The sequence below is a fragment of the Babylonia areolata genome, chromosome 32 (assembly GCF_041734735.1).
Source record: "Babylonia areolata isolate BAREFJ2019XMU chromosome 32, ASM4173473v1, whole genome shotgun sequence".
Lineage (NCBI taxonomy): Eukaryota > Metazoa > Mollusca > Gastropoda > Neogastropoda > Buccinidae > Babylonia > Babylonia areolata.
The window spans coordinates 8,777,638-8,792,637 of NC_134907.1; the positions used below are offsets into that span (position 1 = coordinate 8,777,638).

Genomic DNA, 15,000 nt, shown 5'->3' on the forward strand with positions numbered 1-15,000 from the left:
GGTTTGTTGGGTTTGGATTGTTGTGTTGTGTTTGGTTGTGTTGTGTTGTGTTGTGTTGTGGTTTGTGTTTTGTCGTGGTGTTGTGTGTTGTGTTGTGTGGTGTTGCGTTTTGGTGTCGTGTGTTGTGTTGTGCGTTGTGTTGTGTTTTGTTGTGTTGAGATATGGTGTAGTGTTGTGTGGTGTTGGGTTGGGTTAAGTTGTTCTGTTGCGTTGTGTTATGTTGTGTCATTTTCATTGTGTTGTATGCTTTTGGAACGTGAGTGCTGTATTGCATTGTCAGACATGATAATACAGGAGATCAAGAAGGAAGAGGATGATAAAAGAGTCCAGAAGGCAGTCCAGCAAGGCCTTCAGGGGCAGTGGACAGCATGGGAAAATGCACTCCAAAGGAGCCTCAGCTGGAGCGACATGTGGAACATGGCCCCTCTGAGGATCAGCTTCATCCTTAGATCTGTGTACGACCTTATACCCTCGAATTCAAACTTGGTGAAATGGGGGAAAGCAGATGACCCTGCGTGCCCACTCTGCCATGGCAAACAGACAGTGGCACATGTCCTCATCTCATGCAAAGCGGCGTTGAGCCAAGGACGGTATACATGGAGGCACAACCAAGTGCTAAAAGAAATTGCACACGTTGTGAGTACTGTCCAAGGAGCACCAACCCCACCAGAAGTTCCAGTAGAGTTTCGCTCGGCAAAAGGCAATAAAGTTTCCAAAGCATGGAAACATGGCCTGCTTGATGGTGCGGGAGATTGGTAATGCACAGCTGACCTACCAGAGGGGAAGAAACACCCGGAAATCATCAGCAAGAGCGGCATGAGACCTGACATAGTACTCCACTCCAAGGCAACGAAACAAGTGATTCTGATTGAGCTCACTGTGCCATACGAAAGTAGAATGGAGGAAACCCACATCTACAAGACCGAGAAGTATGCTAGTCTAGCCAGCAGCCTGAGAGAACCTGGCTTCCAAGCCAAAGTCCTCGCCATAGAGATTGGTGCAAGAGGGTTTGTGGGCGCATCTGCCTACAGCCTCATGAAACATATGTCGATTTCTGGCAGAGAGAGGACAAGGTAATGGCAGAAGCAGCAGAAAAGCGTTTCAGCTGGATCAGGTCGAGGACTAGGCATATGATGGTTCAGTGGTTAAATCGTCTGCCAGAAAAGGTGACTCAGTCCTGAAGTGGCGACCAACCTGGAGGCGCGGGTTCGAACCTGCTGAGGACTAGGAAAAAAGAAAAAAAGGAAAAGGCGGCAATACAAGGGCAATACAGGATTCATGACCTGGGTGCGGCACAGCCCCATTAGAGTGTAAGGGGTTAAGGGCCAAAACACTTGACTGAGGGGGGCTTCTTCTCTGAAGACCTTGTCCTGTCCAGCTCTCCCTAGAGTTTCTTATCACCAATACAATACAATACAATATACAATACAATACAATATACAATACAATACAATACAATACAATACACTGAAACGCAACAGGTGTACAATGTATAACAGGACGACCAACCTTTGTGGACCAGATGCTAATGGTGGTTAGGAAGTACACTGACAATACAATACAATACAGTACAATACAATACAATGCAGTACAATACGATACAATACAATACAATGCAGTACAACACGATACAATACAACACAACAGAACATAGTACAATAAATACAATACAATACAATGTAACTCAATACAATACAATGCAATACAATAGAACACATCACATCACAACACAACACAACACAACACAACATAGTACAATACAATAAATCTAATCCAATCCAATCCAATACAATACAAATACAATACAATACAATGAATGCAGCACAATACTGTACGACACGATACGATACGATATGATACGATATGAAATGATATCACACGATACGATACGATACGATACGATACGACACAGGACGACCAACCTGGTGGACCAGATGCTGATGATGGTCAGGAAGTACACGGACAACTTGGAGCAGCTGGTGGCTGACCGCACCATTGAGCTGGAGGAGGAGAAGAAGAACACTGAGCAGCTGCTCAGCAGGATGCTGCCTCAGTACGACGTTTGTCGCTTTGTTTGTTCATTTACTTGTTTGTTTGTTTGTTTATTTTGTGTATTTTGTGTATTGTTTGTTGACCGCATCGTTCAGTTGAAAGAGGAGGTGAAGAACCGTGAGAAGCTGCTCGGTAAGATGTTGCTGCATGTACAGTGTGACCTGTTCGGTTGTTATGGTTACTTGTTTGTTGGTTGGTTTATTTGTGTATGTGTGTGTGTTAGTCTGTTTTGTTGTTGTTTTTTTTTTTTTTTTGGTTTGTTTGTTTTGTTATTTCATTTTATTCATTTATTTATTTATTTATTTTTATTTTATTTTATTATAATTTTTTATCTATTTATTTTTATTTATTTATTTATTATTAAAAAAAAATTCTTTTCTCAACGCCTGACTCAGCGCGTTGGGTTACGCTGCTGGTCAGGCATCTGCTTGGCAGATGTGGTGTAGCGTATATGGATTTGTCCGAACGCAGTGACGCCTCCTTGAGCTACGGATGCCGATACTGATCGCACCATTCAGTTGAAAGAAGGGAAGAAATATACTGAGGAGCATTCTCAGCAGGAAGCTGCCACAGTATGACACGTTTGAGTGTTGCTTTGTTTTTCTTGTTTGCTGGTTTGTTTATTTTACTAGTGGAGTGATGGCCTAGAGGTAACGCGTCCGCGTTAGGAAGCGAGAGAATCTGAGCGCGCTGGTTCGAATCACGGCTCAGCCGCCGATATTTTCTCCCCCTCCACTAGACCTTGAGTGGTGGTCTGGACGCTAGTCATTCGGATGAGACGATAAACCGAGGTCCCGTGTGCAGCATGCACTTAGCGCACGTAAAGGAACCCACGGCAACAAAAGGGTTGTTCCTGGCAAAATTCTGTAGAAAAATCCACTTCGATGGGAAAAACAAGTAAAACTGCTCGCAGGAAAAGTACAAAAAATAAGGGGGTGGCGCTGTAGTATAGCGACGCGCTCTCCCTGTGGAGAGCAGCCCGAATTTCACACAGAGAAATCTGTTGTGATAAAAAGAAATACAAATACAAATACGTGTTTGTTTGGTGGTTGGTTTGTTCATTTACATGTTAGTTTGTTGGTTTATCATGATATTTTAAGATGATGACGATGATGATTTGCGTGTGTGGGGTGGGTGTGTGGGTGGATGTGTGGATGTTTTACCGCTTGACTGCTCTGTGTGTGTGAAATGGTTCAGACGCTCATCTGCCAAAACAGAGAGTCAGTGAGAGTCTGGGTTCGAATCCCGCTCTCGCCCTTTCTAAATCAGACTGAGCGTCTAGTTATTCGGAGGAGATGATAACCGAGGTCCCGTGTGCCGCACGCACTTGACGCACAGAAAAAGAACCCATGGCAACGAGAGTGTTGCCCCCTGGCAAAATCCTTTAGCAGAACTCCACTCTGATGAGTATACAAATATATATGCTTGCACTCAAGGCCTGACCAAGCGCACTGGGTTATGCAATACACTACACTACACTACACTACAAGCAGATGTGGTGTAGCGTATATGGATTCGTCCGAACGCAGTGACGCCTCCTTGTAAAATTGAAACTGAAACTGGAGGAGGAAGGGAACACTGGGGAGCTACTCAGCAAGAAGCTACCACAGTATGATACGTTTGTTTGTTGGTTTGTTTGTTTATCGATTAAACAAACTCTCTCTTCCACAAACACGCTCTTCCACTCTGACCTTTTCTGCAGTCAATGGATCTGGCCCCAAGTATCTTTCTGAACTCCTCCATATCTATACCCCGTCTCGCCAGCTCCTTTCTTCCTCTGATACTCGACTTCTCAGGATACCTCACGTCAGAAGTAAGACCTATGGACACAGATCGTTTTCTTTTCAATCGCCGAAGACATGGAACAAGCTCCCTGATAACCTCCGTCATTCTGATTCCCTCGCATCTTTTAAATCTCGTCTCAAAACCCACCTTTTCCCTCAGCAGTAAGTTAAATTGTGGCAGGTCCACTTCCTTTGCGTTAGCTGTGCTTGACTATGTGTGTATACATATGTATGTGTACATAACGGCATGCATGTATATGAATGTGTATTGTGTGTGCGTGAGTTTATGTAAGTTTGTGCCTGCCTGCGTGTGCGTACGTGTTAGGGTAGCTGTTAGATACACATGTATTGTTAAAATGTATGTATGCAGTGTGTGTGTGTGTGTGTGTGTGTGTGTGTGTGTGTGTGTGTGTGTGTGTGTAGTCACATTTTGGTGTGTGTATGTAACATAGATGTAATGTTTTATGTTAACGAAGCGTTTTTGTAAAGCACCTAGAGCAGATTTCTGGATAGTGTGCTATGTAAGTATCCATTATTATTATTATTATTATTATTATTAACTGCACCATTCAGCTAGAGAAGGAGAAGAAGAACAATGAAGAATTGCACATCAGGATGGTGCCACACTGTGACTGTTTGTTTGCGTTTTCATATTTTATGTGTTTATATAGAAGAAGGAAAACAAAATGCTAGGCAAGATTTTAACCCAATATGGCCAGTTCGGTTGTTGATGTCGTGGTCAGTTGGTTTGCTTATCATAGCATTACATTTGTTTTATTAGTTTTTGTTGATTAGTTTGCATACCATGGTGTTCTGTTTATTTGTCAGTTTTATTTGTGTATGGTTTGCTATCTATTAGTGTATATCTATTTATGAAAAAAAAGTTAGTTGGCTATCAGTTTATTTGTTTATTTCATTTATGTTCATTTATCATCTGTGTGTGTTGTTGTTGTTGATTTTATCTGTACTTGTAATCTCTGGGGTTCAATCATAGTATTTAATCACGTTGGCAAGGAGAATAATACCTTTGTCATGGGTTCAGATCTGTGGCCGAGGAGCTGAAGATGGGACGCCCTGTCATTCCGGAATCGTACACTTCTGCCACGCTCTTCTTCTCTGACATCCAGGGGTTTTCCGACATCGCCCTAAACAGCACACCCATTCAGGTGTGTAGCCCTAAACAGCATACCCATACAAATAAATTGCTCTAAACTGCATACCCATACAGGTACGTAGCCTTAACCAGCATACCCATACTAGTACATAACCCTAAACAGTATGCCAATATAGGAGCATAGCTCAAAACTGCATACACATACAGATACTTAGCCCTAAGCAGCATACCCATACAGGTGCACAGCCCTAAACAGCATACTCATACAGGGAGATTAAGATCGCCTGACACTGCACACCCGTACCAGTACAGTGGCGTGGTGGCCCAGTGGTAATATGCTTGACTGGGAAGCGAGTGTCCACGGGTTAAAGTTGCAAATACGGGACTGGGATTTTACCCCTGTACCCCCACCCCCATCCAGTGGTGGTCTGAGTGCCAGTCATTTGGATGGCAAGATATATTGTGTTATTGTATACAGCACCAACGTGATTCAGAGAAATCTGTTATAAGAAAAAAACCCAAACAAGACAATATAAAGCAATACGATAGGATTCGGTACGATATGATATGTAAGGATATGATGGGATGCGATACGATACAATGTGATACGATACAATATCATAGAATAGAATGCAACGCAGTGCAGTGCAGCACAGCACAGCACAACACAATCCCCTCCCCACCCCCTCCCCCGCCACACAGACACAACACTGCTCTACTTTACACGATACTACACAACACTATGCTACACACACACACACACACACACACACACACACACACACCCATCAACATCAACACACGACGTCCACTCTCGCTGTCAACACACCACATACCACAGGTGGTCAACCTTCTGAACGACCTGTACATCTGCTTCGACAACGTCATCGACACCTATGACGTGTACAAAGTGGAGACGATCGCCGACAACTACGTGGTTTCCAGCGGGCTGCCCGTGCGCAACGGGATGAAGCACGCGGCGGAGATCGCCACCCTGGCCCTTGACCTTCTGACCAACGTCCTCAGCTTCACCATCCGTCACCTGCCTGACCAACAGCTGCTGCTGAGGATTGGCATACACACCGGTCTGTTGCTTTGTGAATGGAGTGGAGAGGAGTGGGATAGAGTAGAGTGGTGTGAAATGGAGTGGGATAGAGTGGATTGGTGTGGAATGGAATACATAAGAATAGGATGGAATGGGATATAATGGAAGGGGATGGAGTGGAGTATAATGGAAAGGTATAGAATGGAATATATTGGAATAGAATTGAATGGAATAGCGTGGATTGGAATGGAGTAGGATAGAATAGAAAGAAATAGAATAGGAAATGGAATAGGATAGAACGAAATAGAATGGAATAGGTTAGAATGGAAACAGTGGTATAGGACAGCATGGAATAGGATAGAATAGAAAGGAATGAAATAGGATAAAATGGAAAGGAATAGGATAGACCGGAAAGAAATGGAATAGATCCCTACCTTGTCCCTTGACCTTCTGACCAAGGTCCTCAGCTTCACCATCCGTCACCTGCCTGACCAGCAGCTGCTGCTGAGGATCGGCATACACACCGGTCTGTTGCTTTGTGAATGGAGTGGAGAGGAGTGGGATAGAGTGGAGTGGTGTGGAATGGAGTGGGATAGAGTGGAGTGGTGTGGAATGGAATACATATGAATAGAATGGAATGGGATATAATGGAAGGGGATGGAGTGGAGAATAATGGAAAGGAATAGAATGGAATATATTGGAATGGAATGGAGTGGATTAGAATGGAATGGAGTGGGATAAAATGGAAAGGAATGGAATTGGATGGAATGGAAAGCAGTGGATTAGGACAGAATGTAATAGGATAGAATGGGGTGAAACAGAATGGAAAGGAATGGAATAGGATAGAATGGGATGGGATAGATCGCCACCCTGTTGCTTTGTCTGTGGATGGAGTGGAATAGGATGGAGTGGAATGGAATTTAATAAAAATGAATGGAATGAAATGGGATAGAATGGAAGGGAATAGAATAGTATGGAATAGAATGGATTGGAATGGGATGGAATGGAATAGATTTTAGTATAATGGAATAGAATAGGATAAATGAAATGGAATAAAATGAATGGAGTAAAATGGAGTAGTATGGAAAGAAATTGAATGGAATAGAGTGAAATGGAATAGGATGGAATGGAATTGAATAGAGTGGAATGCAATAGAATGAAGTAGAATAGAATTGTGTGGATTGGAATAGAATGCAATGGAATAGGAGAAAATGAAATAGAATAGAATGGAATGGAGTAGAATAGAACGGAACAGAATAGATAGACTGGAGTGGAATGGAATCGAATGGAATGGAATATATCGGAATATTATGGGATGGAATAGAATGGAACGGAATAGGATAAAATGTAAATGAATGGAATAGGATAGAATGAAATAGAATGGAATATAATGGCATGGAATAGGATAGAATGGAAAGGAATGGAATAGGATAGAATAGAAAGGAATGGAATAGGATAGAATGGAATGAAATAGGATTGACCGGAATGGAATGGAATGGAATGGAATAGGATGGGGTGAAATAGATTGGAATAGAATGGAATAGGAAAATATTCTGTGGATGTGTACAATCACAAGCTACCAACTGAAATCAGACGTTACCACAATACATCTAGAGATACAAAAAAAAAAAAAAAAGATTTTGATCAAAATGTAACTTGTCAGTGCTTGGAGATTCATTTTATCTCATTATGGAATGTACTCTTTATAAAGATTAACGACATAAATTGACACCTAAACGCTTTCTTCATCCCAGGTCAGGTTGTAATGTTTGTAGACTGACGTCTTCCAAATCTAGAAAACTTTTGCTTTCTGTTTCGAAATTAATAAAAGACAGCACATGTCTGAGTATAACTCTGCGGTTAAAATAATAGATCCGTCTTCATAGTTGATTTGGTGTATTTGAGAATTCTACCGGGTTTATTCTACATGAAGGTTGTAAATGCAGTCAGTTATTAATTGTTTTCAGTGTTTATTGTGTTCTTTTGTTGTTCTTCTATTTGTAATCCTCAGTACTCCAAAAGCAATGTGAAAGGAAATTGAAAGTTACAATCTTGAAACATGTAATTGAATTCATTACCTGTTCCACCAGTCTGGTATCCTGTATTGCCTTGGAATCTCTAACAAGGTCTTTCTGTAGACGTGTGCAATGGAATTCATCACCTGTTTCACCTGTCTGGCATCATAAACAGGTCGTGTCTTGCCTTGGAATCTCTAACAGGGTCTGTGGATGTGTGCAATGAAACGTAATGGAATTCATCATCTAATTCACCTGTCTGGCATCACAGGCAGACCCTATCTTGCCTTGGAATCTCTAACAGTGTCTGTATGAAACATATAATGGAATTCATCCCCCGTTTTACCTGTCTGGCATCATAAACAGATCCTGTCTTGCCTTGGAATCTCTAACAGTGTCTGTATGAAACATGTAATGGAATTCATCCCCCTTTTTACCTGTCTGGCATCATGAACAGACCCTGTCTTGCCTTGGAATCTCTAACAGTGTCTGTATGAAACATGTAGTGGAATTCATCCCCCGTTTTACCTGTCTGGCATCATAAACAGACCCTGTCTTGCCTTGGAATCTCTAACAGTGACTGTATGAAACTTGTAGTGGAATTCATCCCCCGTTTCACCTGTCTGGCATCATAAACAGATCCTGTCTTGCCTTGGAATCTCTAACAGTGTCTGTATGAAACATGTAATGGAATTCATCCCCCGTTTTACCTGTCTGGCATCATAAACAGACCCTGTCTTGCCTTGGAATCTCTAACAGTGTCTGTATGAAACATGAAACATGTAATGGAATTGATCCCCCGTTTTACCTGTCTGGCATCATAAACAGACCCTGTCTTGCCTTGGAATCTCTAACAGTGTCTGTATGAAACATGTAACGGAATTCATCCCCCGGTTTACCTGTCTGGCATCATAAACAGACCCTGTCTTGCCTTGGAATCTCTAACAGGGTCTGTGAATGTAATGTGTGCAATGAAACGTAATGGAATTCATCACCTGTTTCACCTGTCTGGCGTCATAAACAGACCCTGTCTTGCCTTGGAATCTCTAACATGGTCTGTATGAAACATGAAACATGTAATGGAATTGATCCCCCGTTTCACCTGTCTGGCATCATAAACAGATCCTGTCTTGCCTTGGAATCTCTAACAGTGTCTGTATGAAACATGTAGTGGAATTCATCCCCCGGTTTACCTGTCTGACATCATAAACAGACCCTGTCTTGCCTTGGAATCTCTAACAGTGTCTGTATGAAACATGCAATGGAATTCATCCTCCGTTTTACCTGTCTGGCATCATGAACAGACCCTGTCTTGCCTTGGAATCTCTAACAGGGTCTGTGAATGTAATGTGTGCAATAAAACGTAATGGAATTCATCACCTGTTTCATCTGTCTGGCATCATGAACAGACCCTGTCTTGCCTTGGAATCTTTAACAGTGTCTGTATGAAACATGTAATGGAATTGATCCCCCGGTTTACCTGTCTGGCATCATGAACAGACCCTGTCTTGCCTTGGAATCTCTAACAGTGTCTGTATGAAACATGTAATGGAATTGATCCCCCGTTTTACCTGTCTGGCATCATGAACAGACCCTGTCTTGCCTTGGAATCTCTTACAGTGACTGTATGAAACTTGTAACGGAATTCATCCCCCTTTTCACCTGTCTGGCATCATAAACAGACCCTGTCTTGCCTTGGAATCTCTAACAGTGACTGTATGAAACTTGTAGTGGAATTCATCCCCCTTTTCACCTGTCTGGCATCATGAACAGACCCTGTCTTGCCTTGGAATCTCTAACAGGGTCTGGATGTAATGTGTGCAATGAAACGTAATGGAATTCATCACCTGTTTCACCTGTCTGGCATCATAAACAGATCTTGTCTTGCCTTGGAATCTCTAACAGTGACTGTATGAAACTTGTAAGGGAATTCATCCCCCGTTTTACCTGTCTGGCATCATGAACAGACCCTATCTTGCCTTGGAATCTCTAACAGTGTCTGTATGAAACATGTAGTGGAATTCATCCCTCGTTTTACCTGTCTGACATCATAAACAGACCCTGTCTTGCCTTGGAATCTCTAACAGTGTCTGTATGAAACATGTAGTGGAATTCATCCCCCGTTTTACCTGTCTGACATCATAAACAGACCCTGTCTTGCCTTGGAATCTCTAACAGTGTCTGTATGAAACATGTAACGGAATTCATCCCGCCGTTTCACCTGTCTGGCATCATAAACAGACCCTGTCTTGCCTTGGAATCTCTAACAGTGTCTGTGTGAAACATGTAATGGAATTGATCCCCCGTTTTACCTGTCTGGCATCATAAACAGATCCTGTCTTGCCTTGGAATCTCTAACAGTGTCTGTATGAAACATGTAATGGAATTGATCCCCCGTTTTACCTGTCTGGCATCATAAACAGACCCTGTCTTGCCTTGGAATCTCTAAGAGTGTGTGTCTGTATGAAACATGTAATAGAATTCATCCCCCGTTTTACCTGTCTGGCATCATAAACAGACCCTGTCTTGCCTTGGAATCTCTAACAGTGTCTGTATGAAACATGTAATGGAATTGATCCCCCGTTTTACCTGTCTGGCATCATAAACAGATCCTGTCTTGCCTTGGAATCTCTAACAGTGTCTGTGAATGTAATGTGTGCAATGAAACGTAATGGAATTCATCACCTGTTTCACCTGTCTGGCATCATAAACAGACCCTGTCTTGCCTTGGAATCTCTAACAGTGTCTGTATAAAACATGTAATGGAATTGATCCCCCGTTTTACCTGTCTGGCATGATAAACAGACCCTGTCTTGCCTTGGAATCTCTAACAGTGTCTGTATGAAACATGTAATGGAATTGATCCCCCGTTTTACCTGTCTGGCATCATGAACAGATCCTGTCTTGCCTTGGAATCTCTAACAGTGTCTGTATGAAACATGTAATGGAATTCATCCCCCGTTTTACCTGTCTGGCATCATAAACAGATCCTGTCTTGCCTTGGAATCTCTAACAGTGACTGTATGAAACTTGTAACGGAATTCATCCCCCGTTTTACCTGTCTGGCATCATAAACAGATCCTGTCTTGCCTTGGAATCTCTAACAGTGTCTGTATGAAACATGTAACGGAATTCATCCCGCCGTTTCACCTGTCTGACATCATAAACAGACCCTGTCTTGCCGTGGAATCTCTAACAGTGTCTGTATGAAACATGAAACATGTAATGGAATTCATCCCCCGTTTTACCTGTCTGGTATCATAAGCAGACCCTGTCTTGCCTTGGAATCTCTAACAGTGTCTGTATGAAACATGTAATGGAATTCATCCCCCGTTTTACCTGTCTGGCATCATAAACAGATCCTGTCTTGCCTTGGAATCTCTAACAGTGTCTGTATGAAACATGTAATGGAATTGATCCCCCGTTTTACCTGTCTGGCATCATAAACAGACCCTGTCTTGCCTTGGAATCTCTAACAGTGTCTGTATGAAACATGTAATGGAATTCATCCCCCGTTTTACCTGTCTGGCATCATAAACAGATCCTGTCTTGCCTTGGAATCTCTAACAGGGTCTGTGGATGTAATGTGTGCAATAAAACGTAATGGAATTCATCACCTGTTTCATCTGTCTGGCATCATGAACAGACCCTGTCTTGCCTTGGAATCTTTAACAGTGTCTGTATGAAACATGTAATGGAATTGATCCCCCGTTTTACCTGTCTGGCATCATAAACAGATCTTGTCTTGCCTTGGAATCTCTAACAGTGTCTGTATGAAACATGTAATGGAATTGATCCCCCGTTTTACCTGTCTGGCATCATAAACAGATCCTGTCTTGCCTTGGAATCTCTAACAGTGTCTGTATGAAACATGTAATGGAATTCATCCCCCGTTTTACCTGTCTGGCATCATAAACAGATCCTGTCTTGCCTTGGAATCTCTAACAGTGTCTGTATGAAACATGTAATGGAATTCATCCCCCGTTTTACCTGTCTGGCATCATAAACAGACCCTGTCTTGCCTTGGAATCTCTAACAGTGACTGTATGAAACATGTAATGGAATTCATCCCCCGTTTTAAATGTCTGGCATCATAAACAGATCCTGTCTTGCCTTGGAATGTCTAACAGGGTCTGTGGATGTAATGTGTGCAATAAAACGTAATGGAATTCATCACCTGTTTCATCTGTCTGGCATCATGAACAGACCCTGTCTTGCCTTGGAATCTTTAACAGTGTCTGTATGAAACATGTAATGGAATTCATCCCCCGTTTTACCTGTCTGGCATCATAAACAGATCTTGTCTTGCCTTGGAATCTCTAACAGTGACTGTATGAAACTTGTAATGGAATTCATCCCCCGTTTTACCTGTCTGTCATCATGAACAGACCCTGTCTTGCCTTGGAATCTCTAACAGTGTCTGTATGAAACATGTAATGGAATTGATCCCCCGTTTCACCTGTCTGGCATCATAAACAGACCCTGTCTTGCCTTGGAATCTCTAACAGGGTCTGTGAATGTAATGTGTGCAATGAAACGTAATGGAATTCATCACCTGTTTCATCTGTCTGGCATCATGAACAGACCCTGTCTTGCCTTGGAATCTTTAACAGTGTCTGTATAAACATGTAACGGAAATCATCCCCCGTTTTACCTGTCTGGCATCATGAACAGATCCTGTCTTGCCTTGGAATCTCTAACAGTGTCTGTATGAAATATGAAACATGTAATGGAATTCATCCCCCGTTTTACCTGTCTGGCATCATAAACAGACCCTGTCTTGCCTTGGAATCTCTAACAGTGTCTGTATGAAACATGTAATGGAATTCATCCCCCGTTTTACCTGTCTGGCATCATGAACAGACCCTGTCTTGCCTTGGAATCTCTAACAGTGTCTGTATGAAACATGTAGTGGAATTGATCCCCCGTTTTACCTGTCTGGCATCATAAACAGATCCTGTCTTGCCTTGGAATCTCTAACAGTGTGTGTCTGTATGAAACATGTAGTGGAATTGATCCCCCGTTTTACCTGTCTGGCATCATAAACAGATATTGTCTTGCCTTGGAATCTCTAACAGTGTCTGTATGAAATATGAAACATGTAATGGAATTCATCCCCCGTTTTACCTGTCTGGCATCATAAACAGACCCTGTCTTGCCTTGGAATCTCTAACAGTGACTGTATGAAACATGTAATGGAATTCATCCCCCGTTTTACCTGTCTGGCATCATGAACAGACCCTGTCTTGCCTTGGAATCTCTTACAGGGTCTGTGGTGGCGGGGGTGGTGGGAAGGAAGATGCCCCGGTACTGTCTGTTCGGAGACACAGTCAACTACACCTCCCGGCTGGAATCCAACGGAAGACGTGATGATACTTGTCATCTTTTGTTTTTTCTGTGTGTTGTGGTGTGGGGGTGGGGTGGGGGGGGGGGAGGAGGGGTGCGATGGTGGGGGTGGGGTGGAGGTTAAATGAGTGTGTATGTGGGGTGGGGTGGGAATGGGTGGGTGCGTGGGTAGTAGGTGTATGTGTAGGAGGGAGGGGGGGTGGGTGGGTTGGGAGGGGGTGGTGGATGGATGGGCTAGTACATGTGTGTGTGTGTGTGTGTGTGTTTGTGTATGTGCGTGTGTGTGTGCATGTATGAGTGTGTGTGTGTGTATGTGTGTGCATGTATGAGTGTGTGTGTGTGTGTGCGTGTGTGTGTGAATTCTCACAAGGGGGCAAGGGACAGCATGAAATATCCACAATCTGTTGTAACAAAATGTAATACACGACACGGCACGGCACGGCACGGCACGGCACTACACACTATGCTACACTACACTACACTATGCTTCACATCACTACACAACACAACACTACACAACACTACATTACACTACACAGCACTACACTATGTTCACCTGGTTTCAACGAAAGATAATTTGTCTCTGTTTCATTGTTTTTTTTCAAGCGCTGCACATTCACGTCAGTCCTGAGTGCAAAGCAGTGCTGGACAAACTGGGAGGGTTTCACCTGCGAGAGAGAGGACTGGTGGAAATGAAGGTCAGTTCTTTGGGCTTTTCCCTCGCCAAGGAAGGTTCTTTTCATTCAAAATATGTACGAGTGCTTTACAATCAAAGTCACAAAGTTACTCTATAATTTGACACACACACACACACACACACACACACATTGACGGAGGGACGAACGGATATACAGCACGCACGCACGCGCGCAAGCATGCACGCACGCGCACATAAACTCGCGCGCGAACGCACGCACGCATTCATACACATACACAAACATCAGTAATGATTCTTGCATCTGTGGTGCTCACATAACAGCCGATCATATACCAACTTGCGATATGTTAAAGTCTCACATCCCTGAACTGAAATCATCTTCAGTGTTGACGATCTTCAGCAGTCCATTGCTAATGTATGACTTTTTCAACTCCGTGTTAAATAGTCCAGTTGGTTCGCTGTTATAGTTGTTAATTTTTCATTAGAAATATGTTATATTGTTATGTTTTGTTTTTTTTGTTTTTTTTAACAAAACTTAAAGCAATCATTTTCTATATGTTACACACACACACACACACACACACACACACACACACACACACTCCATTCACTTTCACTTACTCGCATGCGTACACAGTAATTCCCCCCTCCCCCCCCCCCTCCACCCACTCGATTTTTTTCCTGCCCTCGTCTAATATCATTTACAGTGAAAAGACGTTAAACTAAAGAACGAACCAATACACAAACACACACACGCACGCACACATAAACACACGCACGCATGCACATACACAAACACACTCCGAATATCACTTGAAGTGAAAAGACGTAAAATTGAAGACAACTAAGCACGCGCTCATGCATGCACGCACACACTCGAGGAAAGTGGAGTGATGGCCTAGAGGTAACGCGTCCGCCTAGGAAGCGAGAGAATCTGAGCGCGCTGGTTCGAATCACGGCTCAGCCGCCGATATTTTCTCCCCCTC

General features: G+C 42.9%; 1 protein-coding gene across 1 annotated transcript in view; it reads left to right on the forward strand.

Annotated features, from left to right (window-relative positions):
* The window catches only part of LOC143276426 (atrial natriuretic peptide receptor 1-like), a 51,256-nt gene that overhangs the window by 34,922 nt on the left and 1,334 nt on the right, over positions 1 to 15,000 (forward strand). Inside the window, exons 13-17 of the mRNA XM_076580915.1 lie at positions 1,913 to 2,053; positions 4,879 to 5,002; positions 5,792 to 6,035; positions 13,278 to 13,376; positions 13,963 to 14,054. Of these exons, the coding sequence (XP_076437030.1) occupies positions 1,913 to 2,053; positions 4,879 to 5,002; positions 5,792 to 6,035; positions 13,278 to 13,376; positions 13,963 to 14,054 (700 nt within the window). The remainder of the gene's footprint in view (positions 1 to 1,912; positions 2,054 to 4,878; positions 5,003 to 5,791; positions 6,036 to 13,277; positions 13,377 to 13,962; positions 14,055 to 15,000) is intronic.